The following is a 16868-nucleotide window of genomic DNA, read 5'->3' on the forward strand; positions in this document are numbered from 1 at the left end:
TAAAAAAACAGTTAAACCCAATGAAAGCACTATTTGTTGCGAGTCCAAACCTTCTTTATTATAACATCAAAATTAAGCGCTTTCGTCAGTTAAAACTTTGACTCCATCAGAATTCACTAAAAAAACTTACAAATGCTGTTTAAATACACAATACTGTTCAATGATTGGTTGAATTTTTTTCACAATTACCAAACTCAATGAAACAATATTTAAAAAGCCAGTTCTGTTTATACACCAGAATTAAATAAAATCAAATTAAAATCAAAATCTTTGATTTCATAAGATGTTGTTGTTGTGAGGAATATATAATATATAATAATAATGTAATAAAATAATAAAAAAGGGAAAGAAAAAGAAACCAAAACAAAGAAGGAAAAGGCATCAATTTCAAAAATGAATACAAAATGTTTTTTTCATAAATGTTGTATATATGAATTTATTTTAGTTAAATTAAACATTTTCAGCCCTTTCCTTCAAAATCGGTGCCAAGTTCAAATGTTCATTCAAACCAGGGGGAAAGTTTGCTGCAAGTCTGAGTTGCCACATCAGTTCCTTTTTTAATAGTATGTTTTGCCAGTCCCCACCTCTGGCTTCCAGATGTACAAAATCTAAAATAGCAAAATGAAAGCCTGTGTGGTTATTACAAACTATACTGTGTTTGTACAAGGCATTTGTAACTTTTTTGTTTTTTATATCGTACAAATGCTCATAAATTCTTGTCTTGAGAAGCCTCTCGGTCTTCCCAATATAAAAAGAGCTGCAGGTGTCACACGTAGCAATGTAAACCAACTTGCTAGAAAAGCAGTTGCCTCTCCTAGGGTATACTATGCTATTATTCTATTTTTTTTAGACAGATATTGGTTTCCTGGGAGACATAAGAACAATATTTACATCTCCCGCAGCATCTGGTACCATTGTTGTAAATTCCATCAATGGTAAAACATTTTGGTCTACTTTCCAGAATCTTTTTCAAGTTAAACCCAATTTTAGTGGTAAACACTGTTTTTTCACCTAAAACTCGATATTTGTCATAATCAACTTTAAATATACTCCAATTTTTGTACAAAACATCTTTAACTTGTTGGCATAGTGGACTGTACTGTACAATACAAGAATGTTCAAAATGTGTTTCGTTCAATTTTTTATCATTCTCCCCGGAATACTGGTTTTTGGTAGTTCCCTTACCTAATAATGGGGTGTATTTTTTTCCCTATTCACTAAAAACATCATTAAGAGTTTTTACCACCAAACCCGTAGGGTAACCCCTGTCCAAGAACATATTTTTTAAAAACTCAAACTCAGGTATAAGATCTTCCACCAAAGAAGTCATTCTAGCTACCCTGATTGCTTGACCCTTTATGATGCTTTTCTTTTGCCAAAAGGGATGACAATTATTAAAATGTAAATAATTGTCACAGAAAGTTTTTTTACGATATATTTTAGATGTAAATTGATCCTTGTCCTTGACAATTAATGTATCTAAATAACTAATTTCATTGGCATCATATTGGAAGGTGAATTTTAAGAAATTAGTTGTACTATTGAGGTATTGAATGAACGAAGGAATAGATTCAATGGTTCCCTTCCAAAAAATAAAAATGTCATCCAAAAACCTACAATAATAGGTTATGCAATCATGAAATTTACTTCCAAACACATGTTCTCTTTCCCATCCTAGTTATACAATATTAGCACAAGCGGCACCCATTGCCACACCTCTAACTTGCTGAAAATATTCACCCTCAAAAAAGATGTAATTATTTTCTAAAATTAATTCCATCATTTCACAAATTAACTTTATTTCATCACAATCCATAGTAGACAAATTATATAAGGTTAGGAATGCAGGTGAATAAATCCATTACATCAATGGTAACAAAATAACCTTCCGCACTCCATAAATGGCTTTTTAGTTGACAAAGAAACTCCCATGAGTCCTTAACTAAATGTGTACACATGTCCACAACATGTTTAATCTTCCTGTCTACGTATACAGATAAGTTGTGAGTTTTAGAACCAGTTGCTGCTACAACAGGACTAAAGGGTGGATGTTTCAAGTTTTTGTGTACTTTGGGTATACCAAATATGCCAGGGATAATAGGATGGATATTAGATAAAAAATCATATACTGCCCCTGTAATTCTTTGATCCATGAAGTATTCATATAGAAAACTATCAGTTCTCTGATATGCTATATGGATTTGATTAGAATAGTTGTTAACATCAAATAGAATTCCCTGCATAATGTTGGTGTAATCAGTACTATTAAATAGTACAATCCCACCCCCTTTGTCTGGTGCCATAACATGTATGCTCTTATCATTTCTTAAATCCTGCAATAAGGTTCTTTCTGTATTACTAAGATTATGAAAAGTTTTTTTGTGTTTGCCCCAAATTTTGTAAATATCATCCTTAACAACCTTCTCGAAAGTGTTAATTAAAGGATCTAAGGGGGGATTATACATACTTCTTTTTTTACATACTTCTTTACATAAACCTGTATCATTTTTGTTAACCTTCGAATGTAATAATTGCAAGTTTAATTTTCTAGTATAGAGTTGAATATCAATTAAGGTGTCAGCAATGTCTGGGATTTTTGTAGGTACATACTTAAACCCTTTGGAAAACAGAGAAAAATATTCTGGCAAAATTTCCCTGTCTGTATAATTGTAAATTTTAAAACCATTCAAAGTTTGTTGTATAGACTTGTTCAGAGGTTTCTCATCCAAACCAGGAGTCCCTACCACCTTAGGGCATCCGTATACTTCTGCACTACCTTGTTGTAAGTCGCCTGCTTACGACTCGCTATTCTTTTTGAGCGTCAGGGTAACGGAAAATCCTGATAATCAAAGGGTGGTTGACGTTCCCCTTCGAAATAATCATCCTCCTCCCCTGTTGTTTCTGGGTCCATAGGCCCTAAAAACACTCATTGTCTGCCCTAGGAGTAGGTGGATAATCTATATTCCCTGAATTATGGACAATAAGTCTCTCAATGGGATAAGTTTTGCCAGTTTGATATTGTTTTAAATCTCGGGCCAACTTTTTAGCTTTTTTGTTGAATGTCCCATCACATTTTCTGTCCACCCTATTCAAAATTTTGTTGTATAAACCCTGATGTTGTTCAAACAATAGATCAGTAACAATCATCTTGTTTAAGTTTTCCACCTCTTTTTGTAAATCAACTTCCATTTTCTCATAAAATGAGACAGTCTTCACAATAAGTTCTAATCCCCACTTATCAAACATATTAACTAATTCATTAACATTCTCTTTGTTGTAATACACACCAAAAGGAACTGACGAAGCGAAGGAACCAAAAGGAACTGACGAAAGCGCTTAATTTTGATGTTATAATAAAGAAAGTTTGGACTCGCAACAAATAGTGCTTTCATTGGGTTTAACTGTTTTTTTAGCACTATTGCATCTTCATGTTTTTGGTTTATCAGTTTTATTATTGAAGGTGCTGGTTGTCATGGAGTCTGACCATTCCATTTTACTATCCCCTATTTTGGACTCTGGAAAATGCAGAAATTTTGGCAGCAAAGAGGGACGTTGCTGAGCTAAATGGGGAATTAACCCGGCTCATAGAACTTCTTTCACAACCTTCTGCTGTGAATTATCGTCCTTATCCTCGAACTGGATCTCCTAAGGAAGAACTAGGCACCGCTTGTTTGGTTAATGGTACTGCGAGTCCTACAACTCCTGCATTCCACCTTAAGCAAGGTAGGCAGCAAGTTGCGGTTGCACAGGTTCATTGTGGCAGCAGGAAATGTGCTACTTTGATTGAAAATCTTCCTGTTCATGAAGAAAACAACTCTACTTGTATTTCGAACAGACTTCCTGGACGCTCTAACTGTGTGGCCGATATTGAACCCACCATTGTATTTGAGGATGTAAACGGAGAGGGCGAACTGACTAATGGACGCCCAGGCAATTTTACCACTAAAACAGGTACGCAAACATTTAAAAACCAACGTAACAGTACTTGTTGTTGTTGTAAAGAAAATGGAACAGCTCAAAATAGGGACAAAGTGATTAATTGTATATCTTCTTCTGCTGGCTCAGTGAAGTGTGTCCCTAACACACAAAACGTTTTAAAACAGTTCAATTATGGGGACATTATCGGAAAGCATTATTCCTTTTCTAAGCCAGTTCGTGATGAATTTAATAACTTTAAAGGACAAAACCAGACTTTAAATCACTTCAAATCATTGAAAGACATGATTTATTTTTTTGAAAAAAGACTTTTGAAATATAAACTTTATCAGATAGAAATCTGTTATTTAAACGAATGTTTAAAGAAAAAAGTTGTGCCACAGGGGTTAAGAATTTTCAAGTTTCCTTTTGGTGTGTATTACAACAAAGAGAATGTTAATGAATTAGTTAATATGTTTGATAAGTGGGGATTAGAACTTATTGTGAAGACTGTCTCATTTTATGAGAAAATGGAAGTTGATTTACAAAAAGAGGTGGAAAACAAGATGATTGTTACTGATCTATTGTTTGAACAACATCAGGGTTTATACAACAAAATTTTGAATAGGGTGGACAGAAAATGTGATGGGACATTCAACAAAAAAGCTGAAAAGTTGGCCCGAGATTTAAAACAATATCAAACTGGCAAAACTTATCCCATTGAGAGACTTATTGTCCATAATTCATGGAATATAGACTATCCACCTACTCCTAGGGCAGACAATGAGTGTTTTTTAGGGCCTATGGACCCAGAAACAACAGGGGAGGAGGATGATTATTTTGAAGGGGAACATCGACCACCCTTTGATTATCAGGATTTTCCGTTACCCCGACGCTCAAAAAGAAAGTGAGTCGCAAGCAGGCGACTTACAACAAGGTAGTGCAGAAATATACGGATGTCCCAAGGTGGTAGGGACTCCTGGTTTGGATGAGAAACCTCTGAACAAGTCTATACAACAAACTGAATGGTTTTAATATTTACAATTATACAGACAGGGAAATTTTGCCAGAATATTTTTCTCTGTTTTCCAAAGGGTTTAAGTATGTACCTACAAAAATCCCAGACATTGCTGACACCTTAATTGATATTCAACTCTATACTAGAAAATTAAACTTGCAATTATTACATTTGAAGGTTAACAAAAATGATACAGGTTTATGTAAAGAAGTATGTAAAAAAAGAAGTATGTATAACCCCCCTTAGATCCTTTAATTAACACTTTCGAGAAGGTTGTTAAGGATGATATTTACAAAATTTGGGGCAAACACAAAAAAACTTTTCATAATCTTAGTAATACAGAAAGAACCTTATTGCAGGATTTAAGAAATGATAAGAGCATACGTGTTATGGCACCAGACAAAGGGGGCGGGATTGTACTATTTAATAGTACTGATTACACCAACATTATGCAGGGAATTCTATTTGATGTTAACAACTATTCTATATGCTCCAGAAATCAAATCCATATAGCATATCAGAGAATTGATAGTTTTCTATATGAATACTTCATGGATCAAAGAATTACAGGGGCAGCATATGATTTTTTATCTAATATCCATCCTATTATCCCTGGCATATTTGGTATACCCAAAGCACACAAAAACTTGGAACATCCACCCTTTAGACCTATTGTAGCAGCAACTGGTTCTAAAACTCACAACTTATCTGTATACATAGACAGGAAGATGAAACATGTTGTGGACATGTGTACACATTTAGTTAAGGACTCATGGGAGTTTCTTGGTCAACTAAAAAGCCATTTATGGAGTGCGGAAGGTTATTTTGTTACCATTGATGTAATGGATTTATTCACCTGCATTCCTAAGGAAGAAGGTTTAAGATACTTTGAGGAAACCTTATATAATTTGTCTACTATGGATTGCGATGAAATAAAGTTAATTTGTGTAATGATGAAATTAATTTTAGAAAATAATTACATCTTTTTTGAGGGTAAATATTTTCAGCAAGTTAGAGGTGTGGCAATGGGTGCCGCTTGTGCTAATATTGTATAACTAGGATGGGAAAGAGAACATGTGTTTGGAAGTAAATATCATGATTGCATAATCTATTATTGTAGGTTTTTGGATGACATTTTTATTTTTTGGAAGGGAACCATTGAATCTATTCCTTCGTTCATTCAATACCTCAATAGTACAACTAATTTCTTAAAATTCACCTTCCAATATGATGCCAATGAAATTAGTTATTTAGCTACATTAATTGTCAAGGACAAGGATCAATTTACATCTAAAATATATCGTAAAAAAACTTTCTGTAACAATTATTTACATTTTAATAGTTTTCATCCCTTTTGGCAAAAGAAAAGCATCATAAAGGGTCAAGCAATCAAGGTAGCTAGAATGATTTCTTTGGTGGAAGATCTTATACCCGAGTTTGAGTTTTTAAAAAATATGTTCTTGGACAGGGGTTACCCTACGGGTTTGGTGGTAAAAACTCTTAATGATGTTTTTAGTGAATGGGGAAAAAAATACACCCCATTATTAGGTAAGGGAACTACCAAAAACCAGTATTCCGGGGAGAATGATAAAAAATTGAACGAAACACATTTTGAACATTCTTGTATTGTACAGTACAGTCCACTATGCCAACAAGTTAAAGATGTTTTGTACAAAAATTGGAGTATATTTAAAGTTGATTATGACAAATATCGAGTTTTAGGTGAAAAACCAGTGTTTACCACTAAAATTGGGTTTAACTTGAAAAAGATTCTGGAAAGTAGACCAAAATGTTTTACCATTGATGGAATTTACAACAATGGTACCAGATGCTGCGGGAGATGTAAATATCTTATGTCTCCCAGGAAACCAATATCTGTCTAAAAAACCAGAATAATAGCATAGTATGCCCTAGGAGTGGCAACTGCTTTTCTAGCAAGTTGGTTTACATTGTTACGTGTGACACCTGCAACTCTTTTTATATTGGGAAGACCGAGAGGCTTCTCAAGACAAGAATTTATGAGCATTTGTATGATATAAAAAACAAAAAAGTTACAAATGCCTTGTACAAGCACAGTATAGTTTATAATAACCACACAGGCTTTCATTTTGCTATTTTAGATTTTGTACATCTGGAAGCCAGAGGTGGGGACTGGCAAAACATATTATTAAAAAAGGAACTGATGTGGCAACTCAGACTTGCAGCAAACTTTCCCCCTGGTTTGAATGAACATTTGAACTTGGCACCGATTTTGAAGGAAAGGGCTGAAAATGTTTAATTTAACTAAAAGAAATTCATATATGCAACATTTATGAAAAAAACATTTTGTATTAATTTTTGAAATTGATGCCTTTTCTTTCTTTGTTTTGGTTTCTTTTTCTTTCCCTTTTTTATTATTTTATTACATTATTATTATATATTATATATTCCTCACAACAACAACATCTTATGAAATCAAATATTTTGATTTTAATTTGATTTTATTTAATTCTGGTGTATAAACAGAACTGGCTTTTTAAATATTAATTGTTTCATTGGGTTTGGTAATTGTGAAAAAATTTCAACCAATCATTGAACAGTATTGTGTATTTAAACAGCATTTGTAAGTTTTTTTAGTGAATTCTGATGAAGTCAAAGTTTTAACCGACGAAAGCGCTTAATTTTGATGTTATAATAAAGAACGTTTGGACTCGCAACAAATAGTGCTTTCATTGGGGTTAGACTGTCGTTTTAAGTTAGAGACTCCTCCTCTGGCTACTTTTTGTTTCTTCTGTAGTTATTTGTTGATATAAAAAAAAAATTGCTGTTCTTGTTGTTAGTTTCTAGTAGAGTTCCTAGTTGTTTAACTTGTTGCTTAGTTATGTCTAAAGATGCTAAAGAAGCAAAGCCTTCGGGCTTTAAAAAATGTGATTGATGCAGCCAGAAAATGTCCTTGACAGATGGATACACCAGTTATGTGTATTGTTTAGGTGTTGTCCATCTGCAAGATTCTTGCACTTTTTGCCGTGTATTCAGCTGTAGAGTGTTAATGGAGAGGAAAAATAAGTTGATTATCAGGGGATTGTTGAAAGTATCTTTTTCTGAAGCTGTAGAAGAGAAACAGAGTTCCTCAAAATCCTCTCATCAGTCTCAAACTCCTAGGTTGGAGAAGTCTTCAAAGAGATCTTCTTCCATGGCTCCATCCTCAGAATCATTGAAGAAGCATGCAAAAGAGTCAACCATGGACCTGAAGGCTTACGGGCCCAAAAAAGCTATCTCTTTGGCTCCCCTAGTTATTTCGGAGCTGACAGAGTTCCATATTCGGAGCCGGTCCCCAGTTCTGGAACCGGTCTCTTCAGTATTGCATTCACCTATCCTGCGATCAGTAAGATCCTCAACCCCGTCCTCTTGGACGACGATGTGTAGTGGGTGGTCAAAAGGCTGTTACAGACATCGGCGCTGTCCAAGATTCTGTCGACCCTGACCCAGAAGGATTCGGGACCAGCAACCATCACTTCCCCTTCATCGATTCCTCCTCTGACCCATGTTGTGGCTTCGGAGTTGGAGTGCTTGGATCCGATTGTAGTGGAACCGTCGGGGCTGAGACCTGCCCCAGGCTTTTCGTCCCAACTCAACTAACACTCCAACCTTCTTGGTTCTATCATCTGTTGAGGGGTCTAGGGGCCGACAATTCCCCGTCGGGTCCAGGGAGGAGAGTCGATTTGGACAATTGTCTGATCCGAATCTACCACTCGGGGCTTCGGCACAGGTGAGCTTGGCACCTACATCAGCTTGGAATCCATCGCCTTGGTTCAGGGGGAGTCGTCTGGTTCCTCGGAGTTGGTTCGTGGTGCTTTCGAAGTCATGAGGAGATTGCTGTCACCCCAGAAGGCTTCACTCTCAGATCCAAACACTCTTCCCCCAAAAGCGCCAGAGTCTGCCTCTTTACCATCTCTCCCTCCCAAGTGTGGAGACCCGAAGTCCCAGGATGCCCCACTGTGCGATACCATCTCTTCCAAAACTGGGAGGCTGGGAGTCTATCAGCCCTTCTGAGGATGAGTCCGTGTACCTGGAGGCTTTCGGGTCACACCCCTCCACCTCTTGGGTGAATCTGCCTTTCAACCAGCTCCTGAATGTTGTCAGTCAGAAGGTGTGGGGCTCTCCAGAGTCTGTGGAACGTGTTCCAAGGAGGCCAAATAAATTTATTACAGCATCCTCTGATAAAGAGTTCATCACAAAAGGTGTCCCGGTATATGCTATGGTGGTGGCAGCAGCCACCAAAAAGGAATTTTCTGAAACTTCCTCATCCGTCCAGCCACTGAATAAAGAATATTGTACAATGGACAGATATGGAAAGCGTATGTTTTTGTCAGTTTACTTCACCCTTAGGTCGCTGAACTATTTGACCCATTTTACTAAGCTACAGAGGGATCTCCTGAAAGAGCTAGATGATACCCTCCAAGGTTCTACAGCTTTGGGGGTTTCAAATTAGGTGACCTCTCAGCTTTCCACCTTAAATTCTGTGGTAAACTCCTCTATGCAACTTATCTCTCATGCTGTCAGTGGAGCGAGTAGGGCAGCGGGTACAGGAATTTCCTTAAAGAGGCATTCCTGGAAGCGCTTATGTGAGTTTGCAGAGCCCTTCAAGTCTTCCTTTATGAATGCCCATTTTGATGGCTCGTCCTTGTTCGGGCCAAAAGTGAAAGCGACTCTGACCAGGTGCAAGCAAGAGGGAAAGACTCTTTCTGCCATTGGAGTCTGTTTTTCTCTTCCCATCAGGCCTTACCCCAAAGGTCAGAAGTGGGGAGAAATGTGGTTCCACAAGTCCCAGAGAGCCTTTCCGGATGCACATAGTGATTCTTCCCGCATGGGCAGGGGGGGGGAGTAACAATGGAAGACGCCAACCTCGCAGCAGAAGGGGTCCGCAAAACCCGGGCGACATGGATACGTTCCTTGGTAGGCCCTTTCAGCGCTCCAGAAAGGAGGCCCACCTGTGCACCTCTGGAGGCAGTTGGGGGTCGCTTGTCACTGTACCCAAATGCCTGGCTAAAAATAACAAAAGACAAATGGGTACAAGCGATCATATCCAGAGGCTACTGTATACCCATTTCCTCTCCCCCTTTAGAAAAAAGATCAGTGCCGGATGTACCACCCAGTCAGGGGGACCAGGCAACCCTAGAGGTACAAAAATTGCTAGTAAAAAGAGTAATTCAAAATGTTCCCGCAGACCAAATTGGATGTGGAACTTACTTGATGTTCTTTGTAGTTCCCAAAAAGACAGGGGACTGGAGGGCTATTCTGGATCTCAGCAGGCTAAACAAGTCGGTAAAAAAGTCATAGTTCTTTATGGTGACACTGCAGTCAATACTCTCCTTTTTGGTGAAAGACAATTGTATGTGCCCAATAGATCTCCAGGAGACATACTACCATATAAAGATGGACAGGTAATTCAGGAGTCATTTACACTTTCGGCTGGGAGCCAGTCATTACCAATTCCCAGCTCTGCCCTTTGGTCTCACTACAGCCCCCAGAGTGTTCACCAAATGCATGGCAGTAGTCACAGCTCAATTGAGACATCTAGGATTCTGGGTGTTTCCGTACTTGGACGGCTGGCTCCTAACCGCCACCACCGAGCATCTACTAACCCGAGCAAGAGACATCACCATCCACCTTTGCTGTCATCTAGACATCACGATAAACTTTGAAAAGTCTGCCTTGTTGCCATCACAACATATTATATTCATAGGATCAGACTTAAACACAATAAACATGGTAGCCAAACTTCCTCCCGACAGGGTACAAACATTATGTTAGCAAGTAAATACCTTCTTACAAAGAAGAAAGTACAAGCGAAGGTTATTTTGAAGATTTTAGGTACATGGTGGCAGCAGTAACATTGGTACCTGTCACTCGTCTGCACATGAGAATTCTCCAGTGGCTACTTTTCACCCAGTGGTCCATGAAGGAGTTACCCATGTTCCTCAACATTATCATAATTGAATCCTGCAAGAGGGACCTGCGCTGGTGGCTTCATTCTACTCAGGCGGATTTGGGCAGACCGTTCATTCCCCACAACTAATAGCCACAGTGACCACGGATGCTTCCCAGATGGGGGGGGGCATTATCTCTGGAAGACTGTCCAAGGAATTTAGCAGGAATACGAGAACCACTTGCATATCAATGTCCTAGAGATGAGAGCGGTGCTTTTGGCATTGCAGGCGTTCTACAACTCCCTTCCACTAGGAGCGATTGCAATCCAGACAGACAATATGTCAGTGGTGTGGTATATAAGTAAACAAGGAGGAAAGAGGTCTTACCGGCAGTCTCTTCCCAACGCTTTCTTATAGCAAAGCATATCCTAGGGAAAGCCAACATGATAGTAGACAAACTCAGCAGAGCTATTCTAATGCCTCATGAGTGGTCGCTGAAAAAGGAAATTGCAGAGCAGATTTTTTACCAGTGGGGCCAGCCTTGCTGTGACCTTTTTGCCACGTCCATGAATGCCAAATGCAGCAGCTACTTTGGACTGATCCCCCCCTCTGGGGGAGTCACCAAGGGATGCACTTGTACACGATTGGCCCCCAGGTCTTCTTTATGCTTTCCCTACTTTTCCCTTGATTCCCATAGTCCTTCAGAAAGCCAACATGTTGAGAAACAGGTTAATACTCATCGCCCCATACTGGCCTCATCAGATTTATTTCCCCTTCCTATGGCCCCATCTACAAGAGGAGCCGTGGATTCTGGACCCAGTTCCAGATCTCCTGAGTCATCCATCAGGGATGCTCCATTTGTCGGTCCAAACTCTCGACAACTTGGCTGCTCCACTTCCACTCTCAGCCAGGCTTTCGAATATTTTTCCCGCTGTGAAACATATTCTGATCTCATCCCATAAAGTGACAATGAGAAAGCTTTATGCTAGCAAATGGAAAAGGTTTTCCTGTTGGCTCTCAACAATCACATTGATCCTTTCATGGTTCCTGTCACATCTATGTTAGACTTCTTAGCGAAATTTTCAATGAAAGTGCAGCAGCGACTACCATAGAAGTTCAATTGGCTGCTATATCAAATTACCATATTGGAGAAATTGGATTCAAAATCATGTCCCATAGACTGTGCAAGGCCTTTTTGAGAGGATATTTCTTGCTAAGGCCTCCAGTAAAAGAACCACCAGCTCTCTGAGACCTCAATTTGGTATTGTCCACTTTAATCCTTCCTCCCTTTGAACCTGCATCATCTTGTCATCTGAAGTTTCTAACATGGAAAACAATCTTCTTAGTAGGCATCATGTCTGCCATGAGGGTATCAGAGCTCCAAGCATTATCAGTACATTCCCCCTATTTGATTTTCCACAAGGATAGAGTGTCCCTGAGAACTAATCCGTCTTTTCTTCCCAAGGCATGTTCTGAGACTAATTTAAATCAATCCATTGAATTACCAGTGTTTTAACCAAACTATGGCAACAAGGCAGAATACAGATTACATCAACTGGACATACACAGACAATTACATTTCTACCTGCACAGAACAAAGGAACACAGAAAATCAGACCAACTATTTGTATCTATCTCAGATATGAAAAAGGGTGTCCCAATATCTAAAGTCACGCTTTCAAAATGGCTTACAGATTGCATAACCTTCTCGTACATATCTCAAAATAGAGAACTTCCAGGGAAGATAAAAGGTCATTCTACAAGGGCTGTTATGACCTCTTCGGCCTTTCAGGCTAGACTACCCATAGATTCGATTTGTGCTGCAGCGACATGGGTAAAGCCTCATACCTTTATTACTCATTACAAAGTGGATTTGGCCTCCAGGAAAAGGGCTTCCTTTGGATCCACTGTTCTGAAGAGTATTTTCCTTTGAGCCACCCAAGAAAGACGGTGCTAGGAACACTGTCCTCCCACAATGAATGAAGTCAAGATAAAGACAACATAACATTAAGAAATTATGTACTCACCATAACGTTCCATGTTTGTTGTCCATCTCGCCTTCATTCTGGCGCCCCACCCTCCTTCCCCCAGCCTTCGCTCCTGGAGGATCGAGAGGTCAAACAAAAATTGGAAATTCATGTTCTCTGACTCTCTTCTTTGGTTCCTTTAGTAGACGGGTTTTAAGTAGGAACTACTAGTTTAGGATTTGCAAACAAGATCTGGGTAATCTTCCCAAGGCATGATGGGCTAGGGTATAGCCTCGAGCCGGTGGAAGCCCTAGAGCTTTTGTACAGGCCGAGTCAGAATTGATTCTCAGTTCCAAACCTATCCAGCAATGAATCAAGGTGAGATGGAGAACAAACATGGAAAGTTATGGGGGTATATAACTTCTTATTTTCTTTGTTGATCTATTTACTTATTTTTTAGAAAAATTCTCTGTATATACTCCCTTGTTTTTTCTACACTTTTAGTGCAATTCTATAGTACCATAGTTGGTAATTTCCCTTTGTTTTTCTCTCTTATAGCCTTTAGGTATATTCTTGTATTATCATTGTTAATAACGCTGTCCCATTATCTTTTTCTATCTATATATAAAAAAGTCTTTTTTCTTCATTCTTGTAGGTAAAATCTAGCTGAAAAACTCTCCGGTTTTAAAAAATATATGACCTGTGGCCATAAAATTCCTCTGTCCAATGCACATACTATGAGTGTATTTTGTTTAGGCCCGGCCCACTTGGATTCTGCATATGACATTTGCAAGGCCTTCAACCCCAGGGCCCTGATTGACAGAAGAAATAAGATAATTTTGAGAGGTTTATTCCCATCAAAATCTTCTGATACAGCATCTAGGACTCAACCCCCTAAAAAACATGACAAAAAAGAAGGTAAAAAGCATTCCCTAGACCCTATAAGTTCCTTGACTCAGGGTTCAGAACCGCCTTGTAAGATTTCAAAACCTTTGGATCCGACCTGTTCAGATCCAAAGACAAAATTTTCCGGTCTGACTACTTCGGATCCAAACACAAAAACTTCAGATCCAACCCCTTCAGATCCAAAGAAGCATACAGATAGGTCACCACTGATCAGATGTCCTCCGTGCTTGGATCTAGTGTCCTCTTGTTTCCCATCTCTCCTTCTAGAAAGGTCTCCCAAGTGTCATCATTCTAGGGCTTCTTCAATAACATCTTCTTCCTGTTCCTGCAGAAGTCTGACTGACACAAATGTAGACAGGATGATAAGGAAATTCCTCTAAATGAAAATTCAAATGGGGATTCTCCCGCCTCCTACCCCATCAGGTCCGGAGACCTTCCTGAGTACTACCCTGGCTATTCTGTCTCCTTCTCTGATTCAAGCTTTGGTTTGAAAGCAGTTGGATCCGAAGATCCTGGATCCATCTGTATCAGATCCAAAGATCATTGTATCTTCTACGCTGATACCATCTCTGAGTGGACTTGCTTCGAGCATGTCAGAGCCTGATGACTCTTGGAGCTGTAGTGTTAGCACCGAATCTGGGATGCTGCAGTTGACTCCAAGGTTGTCAGAGCCATCTCTGCCCCTAGAAATCTTAGTGCTGGACAGCTCAGGTCCGACCCTTGCCTCCATTCCTCTGCCTTTGGGTCAGAAGGAGCCAACGGTCTGGAAGCATGTTTTCTCGGAACTGTTGGTCTCTTTCTCTCCAAGGCATTTTGCTTTTGAGGTAGTGGAGAGAGATTTCTGTGCTTCATGAGAAAGGATGTATCCACCTTCCTTGGCTCCTACTTCCCAGAACCAGTTTTCTTTGTGTCTTGAGCCTTAATTTCCTGAACCACAGGGAGAACCAGCACAAAAGTTTCCAGGATACCCAGCAGGACATACTGATACCTTCCAATACTTCTCAGGAACATCCCACCAAAGAAGTCCCTAGGAAGAGAAAGTGCAAAAGGAGGCACTTAGATTCTCTTCAAGAGTCTGTCATGGAGGATACTGATTTTGATGAGGGGAAGGGTCCCCAAGATCACCACCTGGTAACGTCTGCTTTGGATACATACTAGAGATCATCAAGCAAAGGGGTGGCTGGTCTACTAACAACCCTTCACAAGAGGAATCAGTAATCCTGGAAGCCTTTGGAACTGGCCTTTCTACCTCCTGGATGACTCCACTTGCGGATGAACTCATTGATTTGATCTCTCGATGGCCGTGGAAAGAACCTGAGTCCATTGGGCTAATCCCCAGGAGACCAGACAGGGACCACTACTTCTGAGGGAGACAGCTTAATTGCCTACCAGTTTGCTACCCTATAATTTGTTTCAAACTCGTCCATGAGGCTCATCCTTCATGCAGCTGAAAGTATATCATGGGTGGCGGGTTCAGGCATTTCCATTAGGAAGAATGCCTGGAAGCACCTGTGTGATTTTGTGGAGCCCTTCAAGTCTTCCTTTGTCAATGTTCCCTTTGACGGAAGTTCTTTATCTGGCCCCAAGGTTAAGGACTCACTATCTAGGTTTGAGCAGGAAGGTAAACTCTGTCTGCTGTGAGTGCATGTTTTTCGACTCCTCAAAGGATGTTTTCAGGGAATCAATGAGGCTGTCGAAAAATGTGGTTCAGAAAGTCCCAGTATCCCTTCTAAGATCCACATGGAGATAGAGTTCTCCCTTGTGCCCCTGTTGAACTAACAGAAGACCCTGCTCACATGTCAGAGGAGGTCTGGAAAACCAAGGATCTAGAGATACCTTCTCTGACAGATCCTACCAGCTCTTCTGATAGGAGGCCTGATTGTCCACCTGTGGAGGCATTTGGGGTGGTTGTTTATCCCTAAACCAGAGCCTGGCTAGAGATTACAGAAGATTCATGACTGATGAGGATTATTTCCAAAGGTTATATAATACCCTTTTCCCTAACCTCCTTAACAATAAACAAAATTCTCGATGTTTCACCCAGTCAGAGGAAAGCAGCAACACTAGAAATAAAAAGCTGCTAGAAAAGAGAGTCATCAAAGCAGTCCCCCCAGACCAGAAAGAGTACAGAACTTACTTAAGATTATTTTTAGTGCCAACGAAAACAGGGGACTGGAGACCAATTTTGTATATTAGCATTTTGAACAAGTCAGTTCATACATGAAGTTCTGGGTAGTCACAGTTCTGTCCATTTTGCCTTTTCTGCACAAGGATGACTGGATGTGCTCAGTAGATCTTCAGTATGCATACTGTAATATAAAAATGAACAGACAATCAAGAAGATACCAGTGCTTCCAGCTGGAAGCCAATCACTATCAATTAGATCTCTGCCCTTTGGTCTCACCACAATCCCCAGTGTGTTCACCAAATGGATGTCAGTAATGGCAGCTTCTTGAGATTGCAGGGTTCTGGGTGTTTCCTTATTTGGATGACTGGCTCATAATCGCTCTGACCAGGCATAATCTGATCATAGCACAAGACTGTATACTCCAGTTATGCTCTCATCTGGGAATTACTATCAATTACAAGTCTCAACTAGAACCAACTCATATATTGAAGATCATTGCAGCTTTGTTCAAAGTAGTATGCCTGACAGCCTTCCTTCCTTTACTGAGGATACAAACCATATGATTCCAGGTCAAAAAGATCATTCAAAATTTTTCTGTCTCTGCTCAATTGATCTTTCAAGCATTGGGGTCAATGTTTGCTGCAAAAGTTTTGGTTCCGTTAGCAAGATATCACATGAGAATTCTTAAGTGGACCATAGCAACTCAGTGATCTGTGCTTCACCAACCTTTATCCACCCAAATCAAGATAACTCAGACGTGCAAAAATTACCTCCTTTGGTGGATTTACTCCGATCAGATAATGCAAGGTTGCCTCTTCATTCTCCCCCAGCCCTGGAACAAGCCAATACACATATCAGTGTCCTAGAAATAAGAGATGTCCTCCTTACATTGCAGGCCTTCCAAGACACTGTCCCTTCCGGGCCCATTGCAGTTCAGATGGACAATATGTTAGTGGTCTAGTACATCTGCAGACAAGGAGGAACCAAATATCCCCTGTGTCAAAGAAGCTTTGAGAGTGTGGCAA

The 16868-nt window shown here is 39.6% G+C and overlaps 1 protein-coding gene across 1 annotated transcript in view; it reads left to right on the forward strand.

The window, feature by feature from the left end:
• LOC122816787 (dynein axonemal heavy chain 8-like) overlaps window positions 1–16868 on the forward strand; it is a 9517065-nt gene that overhangs the window by 3918 nt on the left and 9496279 nt on the right. The window contains 2 exon segments of the mRNA XM_044089814.1: window positions 3461–4822; window positions 6276–6754. Of these exon segments, the coding sequence (XP_043945749.1) occupies window positions 3461–4822; window positions 6276–6754 (1841 nt within the window).

Source organism: Protopterus annectens, chromosome 1.part1 (genome assembly GCF_019279795.1).
Source record: "Protopterus annectens isolate FY-2018-M chromosome 1.part1, PAN1.0, whole genome shotgun sequence".
Classification (NCBI taxonomy): Eukaryota; Metazoa; Chordata; order Ceratodontiformes; family Protopteridae; genus Protopterus; species Protopterus annectens.